The 20,764-nt window shown below is 40.8% G+C and overlaps 1 protein-coding gene across 4 annotated transcripts in view; it reads right to left on the minus strand.

The window, feature by feature from the left end:
* stat6 (signal transducer and activator of transcription 6, interleukin-4 induced) overlaps positions 1-20,764 on the minus strand; it is a 78,483-nt gene that overhangs the window by 45,209 nt on the left and 12,510 nt on the right. For all 4 annotated transcript variants that reach the window (XM_049754642.2, XM_049754641.2, XM_049754643.2 and 1 more), the window contains 9 exons: positions 17,087-17,167; positions 15,952-16,132; positions 14,137-14,222; positions 8,589-8,737; positions 4,500-4,616; positions 3,108-3,275; positions 2,200-2,287; positions 1,992-2,114; positions 1,762-1,854 (listed from right to left, as the gene is read on the minus strand). In XM_049754642.2, the coding sequence (XP_049610599.1) occupies positions 1,762-1,854; positions 1,992-2,114; positions 2,200-2,287; positions 3,108-3,275; positions 4,500-4,616; positions 8,589-8,737; positions 14,137-14,222; positions 15,952-16,132; positions 17,087-17,167 (1,086 nt within the window). The remainder of the gene's footprint in view (positions 1-1,761; positions 1,855-1,991; positions 2,115-2,199; positions 2,288-3,107; positions 3,276-4,499; positions 4,617-8,588; positions 8,738-14,136; positions 14,223-15,951; positions 16,133-17,086; positions 17,168-20,764) is intronic.

Raw genomic sequence — 20,764 nt, forward strand, 5'->3', positions numbered from 1 at the left:
TCAAATCTGACAGGTGAGCCACGCCTTCATCCATCAGCTGATAAAGACGCGTCACTATCACATCTGTGACACTCTGATGAAGGCGGAAGAAACCGCCGAAACATGTCAGGTGAATAACCTAAAACAATTTGTTTGATATAAAAGAAACCAGTGAAGTGATTAAATAAGGAAAAACAAAATGAACTTAGTACAATTATCATTTATTGCTGTTATTTAATTTAATATGATGTAGTATGTGTATTATTTAATTGAACGTTTTCTAGCATAAAATGGCAGTTGGTCAAGAATGTTTATAGTTTAAATAATTATAATTTATTTTTAATTTCAGGCAAAGTGATGCACATTGAATCTGTTCTGTTACAGACTATCTGTTCTGTTACAGACTAAAAAACAATGTTAGTAATAGTTATTCTTTATTGTAAGTTGATCTTTATTTTTTATTTATATTTTGTTTTCTTTAATGTCAATAACATGGGGGGGGCATCACAGAAAATTATTGAGAAGCACTGGTATAGAGAAAGATTCGCCGAAAGACTTTGTTTCGTTGATGGTTCGGTTCCTTTAATCCATGGAAACAACAGACACAGTAAAGTGGTAAGCTTGAGATGACACAAAAATAATAAACTGTATTTCACTTTAATAATATTGCGTGTCTATGCACTCATTTTCATACCATTAGCGTCAGTCCTTCTGCTGATTTTAGAGCTGTGCGCTCTATGTTTTCAGTTCTTGTGGGTGTATTTTGAGTAGTTGTATCATATGAATTGCATCGAAGGTGCTGTATTTTTTTTTTTTTTAACTGTATTTTGGTTTTTAATAAACGTGAGTTCGCTGACTGATGCCTCGGTAATCTATGGATGATGATACAACATGTGTTAGCGTACCAGAACAGGACATTGTGTGTGGCGTTCCATCAGATACACATGGTAGCCTGTGTATGTTTACCACAGCTAGCGTCGAGACACGACTGACACGACAGATATGATATCAGGCATTGTTCACAACGGGGTTCTTTTTTTTTTTTTTTTAATAGGCATTATCCACAGCAGGTTTGCATTTAGGTATTTTGGGTGAAATGTGCACAGAATGTCAGACTGCTAACACGGGTTAGCTATGTCACTCAAGTACTAAAAATACTTCTGTTTATATTACAGACTCTGATGATTACCAGTCAGTACTGAGCATGTGCGTCACAGACACAGACTAATGGCTAATTAGTGGGGGAAGAGCCATTTTCGAGAGAAAAAGTACAGCAGCAAGTAAAAAATTTATAAATAAACAATTCATTGACTGTTCCAATTAATTGTCGACAATTTTGATCGTTTGCATCGCCGTGATTGGTCAACTAATCTTGGCAGCCCCGATTTGAGTTGTACCAATAGAAATTTAAAGGATGATTCCATATTTTATTTCCTTTTGCTTGGTCTAAAATGTAATTGTTACTGACTACCACATTTTAGTATTTCTTAAAGCCAGAAAGTTTTACTACAAATTTAAAAACCTGAAACATCCCCGAGACTGGTGATTCTACAATTTATGTCCGGGGTGATAATTGTCACATGACAATCTTAAAATGTTCATGAAAAACTTGCAAGTGTAGGAAATAAATATTTTACAATAATGACTGTTAGAATTTTGGAATGACTATAATTGATGTCAAAGGAAAATGTAAGTTTTAAACTTATAAGTTTGGCCATCAGTAAAAAATGGGTTGTGGTCCAACTTTTAAGTACCACTGCACGGAGAAAAGGTTTCACTTACTGGTTCAGAAAAAGCACAATCCCAAATGATGGTAGCCAGCGCATTGTTGTCTTGGCTGCCATGAACAATGACGACGAGTGGTAAAGAGATCATCTGGAATGACATATATTCATCGTGTGATATTTACACTAGTCCTTGGTTGATTGAGGTTTACTTTGGTATACACATTTCACAGTAATAGCCAATTGAGTTGAATCAATAGATGACGTAAAGCACATTTAAAAACAAACCTGGATTTTATAGGGAGTGTCACAGCCTGTGATGGTGATCTCTGTTGAAAAGAGGAGAGCAAACTTTTCCTCTGTCACAGACTCAGACCCCTTTCTGTCTGCTCTCTTGATCTTTTTGATGGACTGTCGCATACAAGTTCAAATTTTAACTTGTTACCAGAGTGCAGTCATTTCAAAACTGCAAGATGAAAAGTGATGTGTAACATACCATATTCCTAAAGGTGGCACATGTGCTCTTGGTAGCCGTGTTATGTTCCAGGACCGCTGTGTTATTGATCACTGACTGAACATCCTCACTGCAAATAACATGCCATGTCTTAATTGGCCTGAAAAGCCCTTGAGTGCATAAACTAACATCTATGATGTCATTATTATTTTGTTCTTTAATTTGATAAAATGACAATTTTAATTAAGCAGGTACAGCATGAAAGAAAGTGGTTGGCCCCAAAAATCTGGAGTTCCTTCTTAAAATCTGGAGCTCTGTCTTAAAGAAATGACAAACGCAAAGGAAAAGGCTAGCTACAGGAAGTGACTGTGCTCTTAAAGGCAAGGAGCCAAACAATCAATGCACCAATGTTTGTACCGTAACGAGCATCCCTATCTAACACCCAAAATACAATGTTAATTATTGAAGGGCTCTTTTTTTTTTTTTTTTTCATCCACACCAACAAATTCAAATTTTTTACTTGATTGCTCAGGGAATCAAAGGAGTAGTAGCAAAAAAAATGGATGAGTGAACTATTTTCATTTATTCAGAGGATTACAGAAAGGTTTTATTTAAAGCATATGCGTATGCCCACACACAGGCCGAATTCACTAAGCAGAGAGGCAAGCCATTCTCAAGAGTACAACCCAGATGTATTTCATTAGTTGCCAGACTCCAGAAGAAGCATAGACTACGCTGAAAGCCATTCTGACAAAGATACCTTAGCAATTAAACTGGTTTTATAGAAAACATGTTTCCAATGCGTGTTTCTAATGATTGCATTGGGAAATTCTAAGCATTGGAAAACCAAATTCAATACTTGGTGGATACACGGCAGAAACCCGGATAAAGACGTAATGTTATGTTACATTCTTGGTTTGGTGTATTCAAATTTATCATGAGTTACTCACCTGGGTGTGATGTTCAGGTTTCTGGCCTGGAGCTCATTAATGATTTGTGCTTTTAGAACCACAGGCTTTCCAGGTGCAATTTTCTCACCCAGCAGGTAGCGCACAGTTGTGGAGAACTTGGACTGCGTCTTGATAACTTGAGGGGGCTGCTTGTCCACAACAAGAGAACTTAGAGAAGAGAACAAGATAATTAAACAAGATAATTAAAAACACAAAGTGAAGTCAAAACATTTTAGTATACACAGAAGTGTTCATTATGACAGTTGTTGCAGCTTTGTAGCACTATAGCGCATCATACTGAGCAAGCTGTAACTCAGTTTTGACCTTGTCATCATACTTGCCAACTTTCCTGATTTAGGCAGGAGATTCACGACTTTTAACGCTGTCTACTGCCTGTCCCCCGATCTGTCATTTCTCCCACGAATCTCCTGCTTTTACAGTGAAGTAAACAGTTTAAATTGTGGGCAATGTGACACAACACGGCTCCTCCTTGCTGCGTAGCCAACCGAAGTGTTTCCCTCGGTGCGATCTGCTCTACACGAAGGCTCTACTCCCCGGCTCGTGTGTCCAGCGACGCAAGCAGGTGGGCTCCACCCAAACGGCTGATGTTGGTCAACATCAATTACAGTACTCTAAAAATATCATTGCAATGAAAAGCAGCTGGTTGGGGATCCCCTACTTCTGGGTGTCGATAAATACGTCAATGGAAACAAGACTGTATTGAAGCAAACGTAATGATCAGATCACGCAAAAGGAACATTTAAAAACATACAGAAGAATGAAGAAAAGAACCAGGTGATGGTTGTGAGTGTTTAATGTTATATAAAAGTTCTGCTGTCCCATGTTTTCTGCACATCACGAGCTAAAATTAAAAAGCACATCAGCAGAGAGACAGTTGTTTTGTCTCATCTGTTTACAGACAGATGTTATGTTCCATTATTAGCCATACCGCAAGATGATACTTTCTCCTCTCAGCAGAATAATGCAATTGCTTTCAAATGCTGCAATTGACGCCAAACTCGATTTTTATGTCAGATTGGTGTGTTCAAACTATCTCTGATTTTTTAAAGAATTGTTCTACAGCCGGTTACTAAGTGGTAACTGATGCCTCGGACTGTTTGTTGCAGACCGCTATGGTAGGGTCCGAAACCCTGATGGGGAAAAAATAAATCAACTTTTCACAACACAAAGTTGGCATGTATATATCACATAAGGCAAGAAACCGGTTGACGCATAACGCCCCGCCCCTTTGCCCGTGCGGCCAAAGAAATTGTGGGCTGATAGGCCATTCAAAATAAATCTCCCTATTTTTTCATGCCTATGAAAAAGAAATCCTATTTTTCACAACCCAAAGTTGGCAAGTATGTGTAATGTGTCTAAATGAGAACCTACCTTTGAACCAGAAGCTGCAAAAGTTGTCTTAGCCTTTCCTGCAACTCTGGGATTGGTTCCACGATCAGCATTAATTCCTGTCTCAGCTTCCCATTCACCCCAAGAAGCTGCTCACACCTGACACATGATCACATGAAGCACATTGATCTTAAGAAACTTAATGATATTGCTTCTGTTATAAGAGGATGATAAGTGACTCCCCTTATAACTGTGAAGTGATGGGCCTATTGTTTCACAGAAAAGGGGCCAGAGACTTTCCAAGCGGAAGGAAGATGCTGTAGCACTCCTTGATTTGTTTCATCAGGACTTTGGACATCAAAGAACTCATAAGTGGACCCCGGAAGTCGACCGCCTCGGTAGTTGACATTTTTGTTTTTCGACGCAAAATGTAGGGAAATCTTTGCCTCGGACAAATATTCGGAAACTGATGTTATAGTTGGCATTGTTGTTTAGTTGGATTTCTCCCGAAAGAATTGAGGCAATGCATACTAGCTGCCTCCACAGTTCCTCAAATCCTCCATATTGTGGCTGATATGCTGATATCAGCTGAGTTACTGTCCGTTCCTTTTCATGCCATTATGTTGGTTTGTTTGCGCGCATCATGTCAAATCACTCATCATAAGTAGGAGGGCACTGTATTCTTACTGGTCAATGCCCAAGAACCACTTGAAGGATGACATAGGTTCTGTCACACTTTGTGGCAAGACGAACAAAAATGCTGACATGCCAGACTTTCGTCGTAGCGGTCGTGATCTGTCCCATACGCCAGCCATCCAATCGTTGATTATGTACGCAACACAGGCTAAGACACGTCAAGGCAATTCAAAATATGCCACGACACACTACGTTTGTCTTTGACAAATGTATTGGCTCATCATTGTGCTACATTCGTGTACTCTGACGTCGGACTAGAGACTACACGAAAGAAGTGATGCCGGTAAGTAAGGCATTACAGCGGAGCCTCGGTTTTCGAACGTCCCAGTTCTCGAACAAATTGGTATTCGAACAAAAAATTCGAGATTTCTTTGCTTCGGATGTCGGACGAAAATTCGGTTGTCGAACCTCGCGAGATGAGCCGAGAGGACCCGCATGCCAACTGACTCCGTTCATTATTACATTCTCGTTACTCTGAGGATTGTATCAACTCTGATCATGCCTCCAAAAGGAAGCAAGTGGGAGCAGTAAAGTTGATCATGGCGAAAAGAGGAAAGTAGTGCGCAAAACGGTTGAATTTAAAAAAGATTTAGTCGCAAAATATGCGTCCGGTGTGCGTGTGTCAGAGTTGGCGCGGGAGTTCTGCATGGCAAAATCGACAATAAGCTCGATCCACACGAACTTTGATACAGTACGTATATTGTATGTTATCTTTCATTAGAATTTCTGCAGTTTTTTTTGTTTTTTGAAATTAAGAAAGAAAATGTTTTTGCTGTTTTTGCTGCTCACGAACTTTGATGCAGTTCGTGCATCAAATTATACGTACGTATACTGTATGTTATCTTTCATTAGAATTTCTGCATTTTTTTTGTTTTTGTTTTTGAAATTAGGAAAACGTTTTTGCTGTTTTCTTTCACAAGATCTTTGAAATGTTGTCTTTCATTGGTAAAAATAAAAAAAATGTTTTGATGTGCTTTTTTTCCCCTCACAATTTAAAAAGATATCTTTTACTATTAGAATGCAACACACAAGCGAGTTGCTACACATACGGCAATACATTCCCCAGCCTAGCCTACTCTATTAATTCAGTTTGTTATTTATATTATTTATTTATACCAGTGTTTCCCAACCTTTTTTCATTCACGGCACACCTTTTCATTGGAAAAAATCTCGAGGCACACCACCAACAAAAATCTGTTAAGTGTTACACCAGCTTCTATCTTAAAATCAGTTGTATTACAACAAAAGACGTTAAGTTCTATTCCTATATATGTATGGAGAGTCGAATAGTTGAATAAAAATAAATATTACATATTCTTTAAATTGTATTTCTTTTGTAAATAAAAGTGTGAGTTTTTGAAAAAAGGTTTTAGACGGTGTAAGGATAAACTATTGAAAGTGATTGTGATTAAAATCCAAAAGAATCAATATGACTTTGTTTACTGTTTTAGACTAGCTCTATAAATATTGTGACAATAAGAATAAAGTCACTTTTAAAGACGCTCTGCTGTTCTGACAGCGGCTGAGTGGCTATCACAGTCGAGGTGTCTCGACTTGACTGTGTATTTTATGTTGATGAAAAATGAACAATACAGGTTCTCCCGTTGAACTACATGCTCTGATTTCCATCGGACTGAAAACGCACCACAGCCGTCATAGTATCACTGTTAGTAAAAGCACACAGCAAGACACACATTAACTGAGTATGTGCCGATGCCACAACATGAAATCTCAAGATTCTCCGATTTGCCACGCATGCACGATTAGCAGGTGGCTGACCAGGCCTTGCGCTGACCAGTGGTTTGGCGATCCTGTTTACAATGCGCTCCGTAATTAATGTTAACCAGCTCAGTGGCCTAGTGGTAGAGTGTCCGCCCTAAGACTGGAAGGTCCGGGTCATACCAAAGACTATAAAAATGGGACCCATTGCCTCCCTGCTTGGCACTCAGCATTAAGGGTTGGAATTGGGGGGTTAGATCACCAAATGATTCCCGAGCGCGGCACCGCTGCTGCTCACTGCTCTCCTCTCCCCCAGGGGATGGATCAAAATCACACAGGGATGGGTTAAATGCAGAGGACAAATTTCACCACACCCAGATGTGTGTGTGACGACCATTGGGACTTTATTATTTATTTATTTAATGTTGAACAATTTCCCACGGCACAGCTGAACATCTCTCATGGCACATGGGAAGCACTGATTTATACATTACCTACTCACTTATTTATGCAGTTTATGGTGTAAAATAATGAAAATATGCTTTAAAAAAGCGTTTTTTTTTGGCTTGGAATGGATTACATTTTCTTCCATTATTTGTAGTGGGAAAACATGATTCGGAATTCGAACGATTCACTTCTCGAAAAGCCTTCTGGAACGGATTGTGGTCGAACTCCGAGGCTCCACTGTACTTTGTGTTTAATCTATGGTTTCACAATGAATTATTTATTCAAAAATGATAATCGCAATAATATATTTTAGGTCTCTACAGTGAGCCTAGTCAGGTAATTAGCCATAAGGTATATGTAATCATAAGACATATTTATAACATACTCCTTTCATGAGAGACAATGGCAGACCTTTGCAACCAGACTGAAACAATGAGTAAACAAGCTGGCGCATTGGTCAGAACACTGATTTGATTGTTAGATCAGTTGATTTGAAAATGTAAACATAACATAAAATACAAAAACAAAATAAAAAATATATCTATACATATCTGTTTAGTGCAGTATATATGTTCAATGGGAGTAGAAAGAAAACGATCCCTATCCCTTGTTTCTCTATAAATGATTAGAAATCATATAATATTACACATTTTGTTTTTATTCTGGGTTTTATTCATGGTATTCATTACTCCACCATGGTGGCAAATGTCTGCCACTGTTTCTCATGTTCTCAAAGAAACATATTATAGTGGAAATTAGGCCTTACTACTAATATGCCTGAAAGCTCTCTATGGTGACCTAAAAATAATTATTACAGTTATCATTTTGGAGTAAGTTTTTTTTTACTATTTGTTTTGCTAGCTTTAAGACACAAAATAACACAGTAGGTTTTTGAATACTAAATACAGTAGTTATCATTTCAGAAAAAGTAATGCATCAAATTAGTGGTTACTCAAAATGGCCACTACTATAGAGTAACACGTTACAAAGTAACTCACCAAGTTAGGGTTAGGGTTACATCCTTACCAAAAGATGGAGCCAGCCTCCCATTTTTTTCTGCTGCAAAATAAAGCACTACCAGCCTCACTGTCGGTAAAATAATGGTACGCTGTTTTAGCCCGTAAACCAAAATGCAAAACGACATGCTACTAATACTGACCTAGTCATTAATGAGTCAATATGGCTGGTCCAGGTTGTAACGTTTGTATACTATAAGTCTGTTGCTTCAGATTGATTGCAATAGTACGCAATAATAAACTGATATCTTACCACATCTGCAGTACATTGAGGTTGTCATGAAAAGGATGTCCAATGGTTGCCTTGTACTGCTCCCACCTCCAGGCCTTCAACCTGTTGAGGAGTTGGGCCTGACACTGGTCCAGACAGTCCACACACTCACTGAGCAGCTGAAAACGCTTCTGCAACAATCAAACGTTACAATGACACGTGGTTTGGATATTTACACTTGAATTGAAATCAGGTGATTGAGTTGGTCAGTCCGAGACCTTTCACTTCTCCTCCATGATAAAGTCTGTTGAGATGGTAGTGTGTTGTGGGTCATTGTCTTGTTGCATGATGATGGTTCACCCAATTAGTTTGGATGCATTTATGCATTTTTCTGTAAATTGACAGTCAAAATAGTATTTTAGACTTCAGAATTCATCCTGCTGCTACCATCGCGAGTTATATCATCAATGTCTGGCAACTTAGAGAAAATTGCACCAAAAATGAATTAGGAGATGTTTCATCATGCAGCAAGACAATGGACCAAAACACACCATTGTTGGGAAAGTTAATTTTCAACATAAACTACCATATTGTCCGAATATAAGACGACGCTGATTATAAGACGACCCCTCTTTTTCAAGACTCAAGTTTGAAAAAAGACTTTTTGAACACCACATTTAATTTTTATAATTACAGTTCATCTGAAACAAATGATTATAACAATATATTCGAGACAAAAAGCATGTTATTTTGCCTCATTCAAATCATGCAAAAACTATCTATCACATCTTAATATCTGAACATTTAAATATGTAAACTAAAGTGCAATCACATTTATAAATGAATGGCTCCTGGTTTTTGAAATGTAAATAAACCAATCTACCGTGATAAAATAGCAAAATTGCAATAACTGCATTAACCATCAAAGTGGAGTCTAACTGTAACTGTAGTCTTGAAACAAATCTGAATAAGGAAAAACATTGCAATAAAATAATGGAAACTGCTACTGCTATTGTTGGGGAGCCTGAGGACTGTATAGGGCAGGGGTGGGCAAACTTTTTGACTTGCGGGCCGAATTGGGTTCTAAATTTTGACCGGGGGGCCGAACCAGGAGCAGATGGATGTAGTGTTTGTGTGAAGTAATATAAACGACCTGTAAAGGTCATTGCATAAAAGGTTTTGGCCTTTAGTAGGTAGTAACGCATGGATATTCAAAAAAAGTTTTTTGAAAACAAATGCATTTATTAACAGCATTAAAAAAAAAAAAAAATCCCTAAAAAAGTGCTATCAGTGATTCTCATAAAATACGACACTGTTATTATGAATAACAGTCTCCATCACTTCAGTGCCTGCAGGTCAGATTAATGAAAGATGTTTATCTTATGAGATCACATCAAACGGCAAACATTCTGACCAAATATATCATCTTGAAGAATCGGTGAAAGCATACATCCAAATAAAGTAATCAAAACGGCAACACGGTGAGGGGTATCTGAAAATCAGAGCAGACTTTTAACTCACAAACACCTGGTAACAGAGGTGAGGAAACGGGAAACACTTCCTTAAAGTAAGCCTTAAGAACTTTACAGGTTAATATTAGTCACAAACAGGTGGTGCATCAATGTCCTTGAGCATCCTGCATTGTTTGAAAATGAGAATGGTTGCTAGTTTCAATCCCTGCTATTTGTACAGATCATATTCAAAATGCATTTTTTTACAACAAACTTGAAAGCCTCCCCTTCATTTTCAGTGGGAACAGTGTTGTTGGTGTCCCTTTTTTTGCTAGTGTGTCATAGTCTGGAGTAAAATTTGTTGTGGCAATTCTTAGGAGAGATCCGAGGTGTTGGTCCATTTACCTAGATCTGTGACGGGTTGATGTTGACGTTCATGTGGCTGAACGTCACGTCGCGTACGTCGAGCCAAATTGGCCACTCTTTTTAAACACTCGGCACTCAGCGTCCACCTTGCTTTTCCTTGGGCGACCCATTTTAATGGAAGGATTCCAGGGGAAGGTTTGTGGGTGGCTTTAGCGTAAAACTGTATCCGAAAGCTCGGTGCGCAAATTACAAGAATGCTGTCGTCACAGCCCACGCTCTAAATTCGGCACTGATACAAATAGAGCACGAGTGCGCCATTTCCGTACTACTGAGTACGTACACGCACTTGTGATTGTGCACCGAGCTTTCTGACATGGCTTCCGGTAGTAAATGCGCAGGCGAGTGGTTCCCCATCTACTGGGGAAACGCAGTCATTGCAGGAAAAATGACCGAAAAAAAAATGTTTAATAATACAATTTATGGATTTAGGGTTGGCGGGCCGGATTAAACGGTCCCGTGGGCCGGATGTGGCCCGCGGGCCATAGTTTGCCCATACCTAGTATAGGGGGTTGGCTCGGACGGTTATGCTCTTATTACCCCCGAGTGTCGGTCAGAACACAGGAGGGAAGACGTGGTTTAGTTTTAATTGCTTTACTGAATTATTGGCAAAAAAGTAACAGGCACTGTGACTCAGTAGGGGCATACAGGCAAACTGGCAAAAGGATATAGGCACGTTTGGTCGTAAGAATGTGAGAGCAGGTGCGTGTACATGGGCGAGTCTTTGGGTGTGTGAATATGAGTCTTGTGTGTGTGATTATTGTATGAATCGTGTGAAGGGTGTGTGGGGTGTGTGGGGTGTGTGTGTGTATGTGCGATGTGTGTTTGTGTGTGTGTGTGTGTGTGTGTGTGTGTGTGTGTGTGTGTGTGTGTGTGTGTGTGTGTGAGTGTGGTTCTGCAACAGACAGAAATACAGCACGTAAGTCAACGCTCAACTTCTGACGTCACACAACACTAGTAGGCGGCACACACTACATAACTAACTGCGTGTAATGGTTCCATTATACTAAATAACCATAAATAAAATACTCTCGGCAACACACCAAACATAAGTCATCGATCGAGACAACAAAATACATTTGCTGTCGACCGTTAGTCGCCGTGCCGCTGCGTAACGGCTACTTGTACGATGCGAAGGAAACTTAAAGGAGCGCGCCGGAGCTGTCAATCAAACGGCGCGCACACGAAGCAAACCGGAATCGGACAAACGGCACAACAGTGGACAATAGTAACAATGAAATGAATATACCGTAATTCAAAAATCCACGATGTAGTGAAACCGCAATAAACAATCCGCGATGTAGCAAGGGATTACTGTCATTTGACCTGAAAGTGACGTCAGCAGCGCGGCGGTTGTTTACATTAAGGACAAAGGATTCAATCACGGGATGACGAAGATGACGATGGGCCCCACGTTTGAAGGATTTAATGATTTGGAGTGACACAAGGTTTGAAAAACTTATTTATGTTATAGTTATTTGATATATTTTATTTCGTGTAGCAACTTGTATATGTTTTTATCGTTACAGTTCAGTAATTGCTGGCTCGTTGAACTCTTGTTTTGTTAAATAAAGAGCCGTTTTACCAAACCCACGTCTTTCCTAGTACTTTGTTAACGCTACAATATAGTTACATACGAGATCTTAGCGGCGCGCGCGCGGCGTTGTTGACATAAAGGACGAGGAATTTGATTTAATGATTTGTAGTGACAGATGGTTTGATAATATTGTTGTAATATGATAGTTATTTGAAATATACTTTATATATCGTTATATGGGTCTGTGGAATAATTAGAAATGCAACTTACAACGGGTCTGATGTCAGCGGCGCGCCGCATATGCGGCATATACGCGGCATTGTTTACATAAAGGACGATCGATGGATTTAATGAATTGGAGTTCTTCTTCTTATCGTGGCTACAAGGCAGTTAGTTACAAGGCTTGGCTAGATGTGGTTCAGCCACAGGTGAACAACTTTCTGTCCCTTCTCAATAAACTCTGCTAAGTCCAGTGCTGTGCAGGGCAGCTAAGATTGTTCGTTTTTCAGAGGAGAACACTTCGATGTTCACAGATAGAATTGTCGTGAGGAGGTTCCTCGTTTCCAAGATTGACCTTTGTGTCTATCTCCAGGCATGATGTTGTTTTCTGTTCTGTAGCTTTGTGGCTTGTAGCTTTCGGCGTAGCTTGTAGCGTAGCTTGTAGCGTAGCTATGTAGCGTAGCTTATAGCTGTGTTGTAGCTTGTAACTTTGCTTAGCTTCATGAATTGGAGTGACACTGATGGTTTGATAAACGTGTTATTTATGTAATAGTTATTTGAATAATTCTGAATGTTACATCAGGCCCGTTCTCAGCTCCTCGTTTGTGTATATGTCACGTTAGCATACCGTATCCTTTAGCCTGTTGTTGCTGGTTCATGTCTGTTCTTGGTGTTGGATTTTGACAAATAAATTTGCCCCAAAAGTGTGACTTATACTCCGGTGCGACTTATATATGTTTGTTTTTTTTCACTTTATTGTGCATTTTATGGCTGGTGCGACTTATACTCCGGAGCGACTTATAGTCTGAAAAATACGGTACTCACTTTGTGTCAAAGGCGCACACGATCACAGTGAAAGCAAAGTGAAAATGGGTATAATGTCTAGACCCCAAATGTAAGACAACCCTCACTTTTTCAGTCTTATTTCAATGCAAAAATCATCTTATATTCGGGCCAACACGGTAGTTCAAAGTTCAGTTCACAAATTTTAAAAAGAACTTGTTCATTTCATCGTTCATAATTGAAATTTTATGAACTACCCTAAGGATTTTTTTTTTTTTAAATAATTCATTGTATGCATAAGCAACAATAAAAACTTGGTTATTCTGCTTAACATTATATTTTTGGAATAAGAGTTAGACATAATAATTCATTGGACATTTACGTCCCGTTGTCGACCGGAAAACGTCACTAATGCCTTTCACGTTCTTTCTGATACATGCGGAACGTCATGTGACCAAACCAGGAAACCAATGTTGCGTTCAATACGCTTAGAGAACGCACTGGTTCACCCTGGCCGTTCAGAATTTCAATACTTTGCCTAAATTTTACAATGCTGGTGCGCGATTGACGACACAGCTATGCCAGTGCAGTGCTGACTGCGCTCATTAAGTATACCTTTGATTTTTCTCCATTTTATTTCTGCTTAAAAAGATCAAATTGTCCAAGATGATCAGTTCACGACAAAGATAAAGCTTTTACTTCGATGTGTATTGAGGGAATTCAGTACAAAAAAAATTCTCAAAATTTTTCTCTTTCTGAGAAAAATTGTAAACAATTAGATTATACTCCAGATTCTAGATTAAAAAAAACACATGCATGAAAAAACACAGGAGCAAAAATGAAACGTTGGTATTGATCTCACACTAGAATCGATCCGATATTGATATTGACGATATCGATAATAGTGCTATTTGGATCGATTCACCCACCACTCCTGAGTTGTGCATGGGTATCTCAGGGAATTTCCAAATGTTAGCGGTCGTTCACAGATTACTAGCTGTGATGCACAGATACGCGCACGCACATTATACGTAGTAGTATATGCACGCACAGAGTATATACAGTAGAGTACTTACACCTACACACACATTATATATACAGTACATATACCTAAAAAAGTGTGTGTACTTTTGAGCCCCTCCTAGGAGGTTCATGAAGCAGAAAAATTTATGCTCACCGTTGCCATTGTGCTGACATTGTACTCCAGCTGCTGGATGTGTTTTTGCAGTCTGCTGACTTCTGACACCATGGGATCCATGGACCCTGTGCCACCAGTAAATAACACGTTCAATCCCCAAATGCACCTAATTGTGCACATTACTCTTAAAAGTTGTTGTCAATCATCTTGAACAATACAATATACATGTAGTCCTCAATTTAAGAATGTTCAGCTTAGGAACGTTCATAGATATGAACAATACACTGGCGGAGCTAGAAGGAAGGGGTGCGGGGGCACTGCCCCTCCCTGAATATACTTGGACACACCCAGATGTCAGGGCAGACATTTTATACTTGGGATTTATTGTCCGATTTTTCTGGGAATTGGGAATTCTCCACATTTCCTCTATCTGCCGTTAAAAAACAAAAAAGAAATGTTTTACGGTCACCCTCCATGACTGTACTATGTAGGAATGTTTTTATTAATGTATGTTAACGGTGTAAGTGTAGTAGTATATGCCGTACACTCAGTGTACACAGTATATAATTTAGTTTATTTAATATTTTTACTGCCCAAGCAGGTCTCTATTGTATAATATTGTTCCTGAGATATAAGGATGTATGGTGGCCATGCCCCTTTTGGCAGAAAGCATTCAAATTTGGCAGGACATACCACTTCTTTGATTGACCTAAATAAATTGTTGTGCCATCACTATTGGTGTTTCCAAACCACTGTGCTGGTGTATACCGTGGTATGTTGTCCAATATTAATTGCAGAGCGTATTATAAACAGGATCCCCAAACCATTGGTTAGTTAGCGCCAGGACTGGTCAGCCACTTGCAAATCGTGTGTAGCTAATCAAAGAATCTTGACAAATACACAATCTGATCTTTTTGGTGTGATTTGGCATGAAATAACCCCACACTCTCCTCGAGCTTTGACAACAGACGCAGTTTGTTTTGCATGCTTGCCGTTTACCAGCAATTAGTTACCATTTCCAATGTAACACATCTTAATATGATAGCTAGTGTACAAACACCATACAGTAATTTGGATATAGCAATGCTGGGGTATATACGTTCTAACTAGAGAGAACTAGATTACTGTCTTTCACAAAGATAACCAATTCCACTGCCTGTGTTAAAATAAGTGTGAAGCATTAGGATGAGTCGTCAAAACTAGTTCGAAGACTGACATGACGTGCTTCTCTGGAAAAAGTCAATGACTGCAATGTCAACTTTCCACCAAAAAGTATGCCAATACACTCTAAAAATGGTGATGAATGGTATAGTAAGTGTACAACAGACTGTAAACCAGAATGTGGACTGTAAATGTTTGAGTGGCTGGCGTAACAATGAAGGCCGGAAATGTCTCGGAAAAAGAAAAAAAAATGATGACGTTGACTTGGTTGATGTTTTTTCACCCCCCGGCCGTATTGTATGGTCTGACTGTGTTATGTGAGCATTAGAAACTTGCACACATGCAACCAAGATGATGACAACAGATGCCGGAAAATCAAGGTACCCGATTATAGTACATGAATACACAGAAAGAAGATACTTTTTGAGGTTGATTTTGTGGGGACGTATTATACATGGGGTAATTGGAATTTTTTAAACCCATATTTGCGACACCGGGAAACAACGTGTGTTTACTGCATGGACATTAGTTGTTGATTTGACCGCACTGAATGTCCGACTTCCATATTTCAACTTCCAAGCCTCAAAAATGAAATACCTTGATACAATAGAATAATCAATTCTTTAAAAAAAAAAAAAAGTTGGTGACAGCCCTAACATATACACAACTGTACTTTTTTTTTTTTTTAATTACCTTGCAATGACTCATAGTTCTGCCTTTCCCAATTGAGCTCTTCCTGCACCTGGTGTATTTTCTGTCTCAAGTCCTGGACATCCCGCACTTTGAGGACCAGGTGATCCACATCTGTGCTAGGTAATGCTGATTCACCGGTGACATATGGTTGATGCTGTGGAGTTTTGTTTACCTGTGGCATCTGTACACAAGACACACCACCAAAATCAGATACTGACCCACCATGAGGTTCCGTATGTCAAATCTGAAAACTATCTAAAAATATGATCATCATTATCAATCAAAATGAGCATAATAGGTACTTTAAATTTGAATTTTTTGATCAACTATAATGATTTGAAATATAAAGTTATTTTAACATAGAGTAGTAGTACCTTGACGTTTAGGAAATATAGCTTCCAAAGTTTTGTTTTTCTAACCCGGTGATTCTCAATTTTTCCCCACCCCCCAAGGAAGAAAATATTCCCCCCCCCCAAACTCTCCTCAGTGACCATAAATAGTATCATTTGTCTATGAAAGTTTAACAATTACACCTCAGCATAATATTGTATCCTATAAATTATGCCAGGACAATCGAGGGCACCTCCGACATCCATTTTTTCATTGATTTTCATAATATGTATTACTTGTGCCCTCTCTGCATCCATTACAACCTGGTGATCCTGAAAGGGGGATCCTTCCATCTGTGGTCCCTTCTCAAGGTTTCTCATTTTCCCCTGGCAGGGGTTTTGAGTTTTTCCTTGCCCTTTTGGGAGCTTAAGATCAGGGGATGCTTGGAGAATAATTGTCAATTTTTGGCTATGTGAAGCCCTTTGAGACTGTTTGTGATTTAGGGCTATACAAATAAACTTGACTTGACTTGACTCCCTCAGGTCCCCCCTCGAATCGCACTCCTTTACTATGATGAGGGGCGACGACAACAGTGCATGCAACTGTGGGCACATGACATTTTCCATAACGTAACAACTATGGTGAGCTCTCAATGACTTGCTTCTTTGTCCCAAACAGTCAATGCAGCTCACCCGACCTCACTTCAGCCCACATGATACACATATGCTAGTATGTAGAAAATGAATAACACAGGCTTTGGGCATGAGAAATAAATTTAAAGAAGAAGCATAAGAAATAGCCTTACAGCCTCAAGCAGGGCCCTCTCTTTGCGCAGCGTGTCCCTCACCATCACTGCAAACTGCAGCGGCTGATGCTGAAATATATTCTGGAAGACATCACAGGTATTACTCTGTACAGTTCATTCTTGTTTTGCATTCATCTCAAAGGTCTGGTTGGACAATACTGGGCTAACTTTTTGTTTGGTGGTATACAACCCTTGCTTACCGTGGAAAATGTTTATTGTATTTTTTTCAAAAAAATTTATAAAAATGTTTTTTTCTTTTCCATTGCATATATAATGGTCATCATTTATATGCTGATTTTCACAATTTTTTGGGCGGACCGGTCCTTTTTATTGTAACTTGTGTATGTGTGTTTTTTATTCAAGCAAGTCAAATTTCCCTCTGCAATAATTTGACAGGATTATTACCATCTGTGACATGAAAGTTTATTTGTATTTTATCATGGAAAAAAAAGAATGGTCGTGTATGTGAACCATTGCTGGTGTAACCCGGGATATGTTTCTGTAAAGACTGTGTTGTGCTGCCGGGACCTTGAGCTGCTAGCTGTTAGCTTGCGGCCATACTACCTGCCGAGGGAGTTCAGTCACGTGATTACCATCTGTGTTTACATCCCTCCGAGCGCGGACGCAGCCACTGCCTGTGAGACTATACACACTGTCACAGCCAGGCTAACGACTCAGCACCCCAATGCTTTTGTAATAATCTCTGGAGACTTTAATCATGCAACCTTGGACTCTACTCTGCCCGTTTTCCATCAGGCTGTTGACTGCCCCACAAGAAACAACAGGACAATAGACCTCATGTATGTCAATGTGAGGGATGCGTACAAGGCCACACCGCTCCCCCCACTGGGGAAGTCAGACCACAACCTGATCCACCTACAACCAGAGTACACCCCCCTGGTAAAAAAACAGCCCGTTGCAACCCGCACCATCAGGAAGTGGACCCCAGAGATGGAAAGTGTCCTGAGAGACTGTTTTAACACCACAGACTGGGATGTGCTGATCGATCCGCACCGTGAGGACATAGAGGGGTTGACACACTGCCTGACGGACTACCTGAACTTCTGCATGGATGTGGTCTCTCCTGTTAAGACAGTCCGCTACTACCCGAATAACAAGCCTTGGGTAACACGGGAGGTCAAAGCCGTCCTGAACAGGAAGAAAGCCGCCTTCAGGAGCAGAGACAGGGAGGCCATGAAGGCAGCACAGCAGGAGGTGAAACACTGTGTGAGGGAAGCCAAAGACACCTACAGGACAAAGGTGGAGCAGAAGCTGAAGGAAAACAACATGAGGGCCGTCTGGGAAGGTGTGAGGACTATCACGGGCCACGACATCAAGACCAGGGTCGTTGAAGGGACAATGGAGAGGGCGAACGAGCTGAACCACTTCTTCAATAGGTTTGATCGGCCCTCGACCCCCCCACCTCTACTGCAGCCATCTCTCCTTCCCTCCACAACACACCACCCCCGAAACGACACAGCACCCCCACCCTCCTCCTCCTGCCCCCCCACCCCAGATACCACAGCACCACCACTCCCCTCCTCCAGCCCCCCCACGCCAACACAAGCTCTGCCTTACTTCACAGCAGACCAGGTCAGAGGACAGCTGAGGAAGCTTCGACCCAGGAAAGCACCAGGCCCGGACAAGGTGTGTCCCAGACTACTGAAAACCTGCGCTGCTGAACTGGGGGAACCACTTCAACGGATCTTCAACCTCAGCCTGCAGCTGGGGATATTGCCTACACTATGGAAGACATCCTGCATCACGCCGGTTCCTAAAAAGACCCGGCCCAGTGAACTGAATGACTTTCGGCCGGTGGCACTCACTTCACACCTGATGAAGACATTGGAGCGGCTCTTCCTCGGTCTCCTCAGACCTCAAGTGCGACATGCTCAGGACTGCCTGCAGTTTGCATACCAGTCAGATGTTGGAGTGGAGGACGCCATCCTCCACCTACTGCACCGAGTTCACTCCCACCTGGATAAGGGAAGCGCCACAGCGAGGATTCTGTTCCTAGACTTCTCCAGTGCGTTCAACACCATCCAGCCCCCCCTGCTCAGAGACAAACTGGGCAGGATGGGAGTGGACCCATACATGGTGACCTGGATCTCCAGCTACCTCACAGACAGGCCACAGTACGTCAGACTAAAAGACACCATCTCTGACACTGTGGTCAGTAGCACTGGAGCCCCACAGGGCACAGTGCTGGCCCCTGTACTCTTCACCTTGTACACCTCAGACTTCTGTTACAACTCTGAGCTGTGTCACATACAGAAGTACGCGGATGACACAGCCATTGTCGGGTGTATCAGGGACAATAGAGAGGAGGAGTATAGGAGCCTGGTGGGGGATTTCGCCACCTGGTGCCGTGCCAACCAACTGGAGCTCAACATCTCCAAGACCAAGGAGCTGGTCATAGACTTTGGGAGGAACAGGCCTAAGCCTAGGCCCGTACTGTTGGAGGGGGCTGAGGTGGAGGCTGTGGACTCCTACAAGTACCTTGGGGTGTGGCTGGATAAAAAACTGGACTGGTCAACTCACACCAACCACCTTCACAGGAAGACACAGAGCAGGTTGTACTTCCTGAGGAGACTACGTTCTTTTAACATCTGCAACAAACTCTTGGAGATGTTCTACCAGTCTGTGGTTGCCAGTGTCCTGTTTTACACCGTGGTGTGCTGGGGCAGCAGCACATCCAAGAAGGACACCCCCAGACTGGACAAACTGGTCAGGCGAGCCGGCTCTCTGATCGGCAAGAAGCTGGACTCATTGGAGACGGTGGCAGAGGCAAGGACACTGAAAAAACTGTTGGACATTATAGACAATGTCAGTCACCCTCTGCACACTGTCATCACTAATCAGAGGAGCCGGATCAGTGGGAGACTGCTCCTCCCCAATTGTAGGACAAGCAGACTGAAGAACTCCTTTGTCCCCCAAGCCATCAAGCTATTCAACTCCTCACTGGGGGGGAGGAGGTGACATGGACATGAACAGGGACATGGAGATGCTTGTAATAATACACATTCACACTTCAATTACACATTCACACGTCAATTACACATTCACACGTCAATATACAATGTGCAATATTATGGCAACTACTGTGTAGTGTTTTACCTCCCTCAATTTTCTTGCCTAGTTTATCTTTTTGCCTCTTTTACATTTCATTGCTAACTCTTGCACTGTGTGTATTTCTGCATCTTCTGTATATCTTGATCTCTTGTGTTTTTCTTGTGTATTTTGTATTTTACTGCTACTGGACACAGAATTTCCCTGAAGGAGTAATCCCAAGGGATTAATAAAGTTGAGTCTAAGTCTAAGTCTAATAAAAAAATTGATGGCTCAAAACTATTTTTGCATTGAATGTAATGGAACTATATCAACAATTTACAATTGACTGTAGCAGGGGCCACCAACACACATATGCTATTTATTACGCGTTGCTCTAAATAGACAGAGTGATCAAAACATTAAAGATGTATTTACACCAAAATTTATAATACATTTTTATTGGTTGCTTTGGCCACTTAAATAAATAATTTCAACAGTGGACCCTCAGCAGGGTCCTTGAGGTTACCCAACCAGTCTACATGTGTTTTGTGGACTTGGAGAAGGCCATGTCCCTCTAGGAATTCTGTGGGAGGCACTTTGGGCACTGAACCTGCTCATATGGCCTCT

This window comes from Syngnathus scovelli, chromosome 2 (assembly GCF_024217435.2).
Source record: "Syngnathus scovelli strain Florida chromosome 2, RoL_Ssco_1.2, whole genome shotgun sequence".
NCBI classification, from domain to species: Eukaryota; Metazoa; Chordata; class Actinopteri; order Syngnathiformes; family Syngnathidae; genus Syngnathus; species Syngnathus scovelli.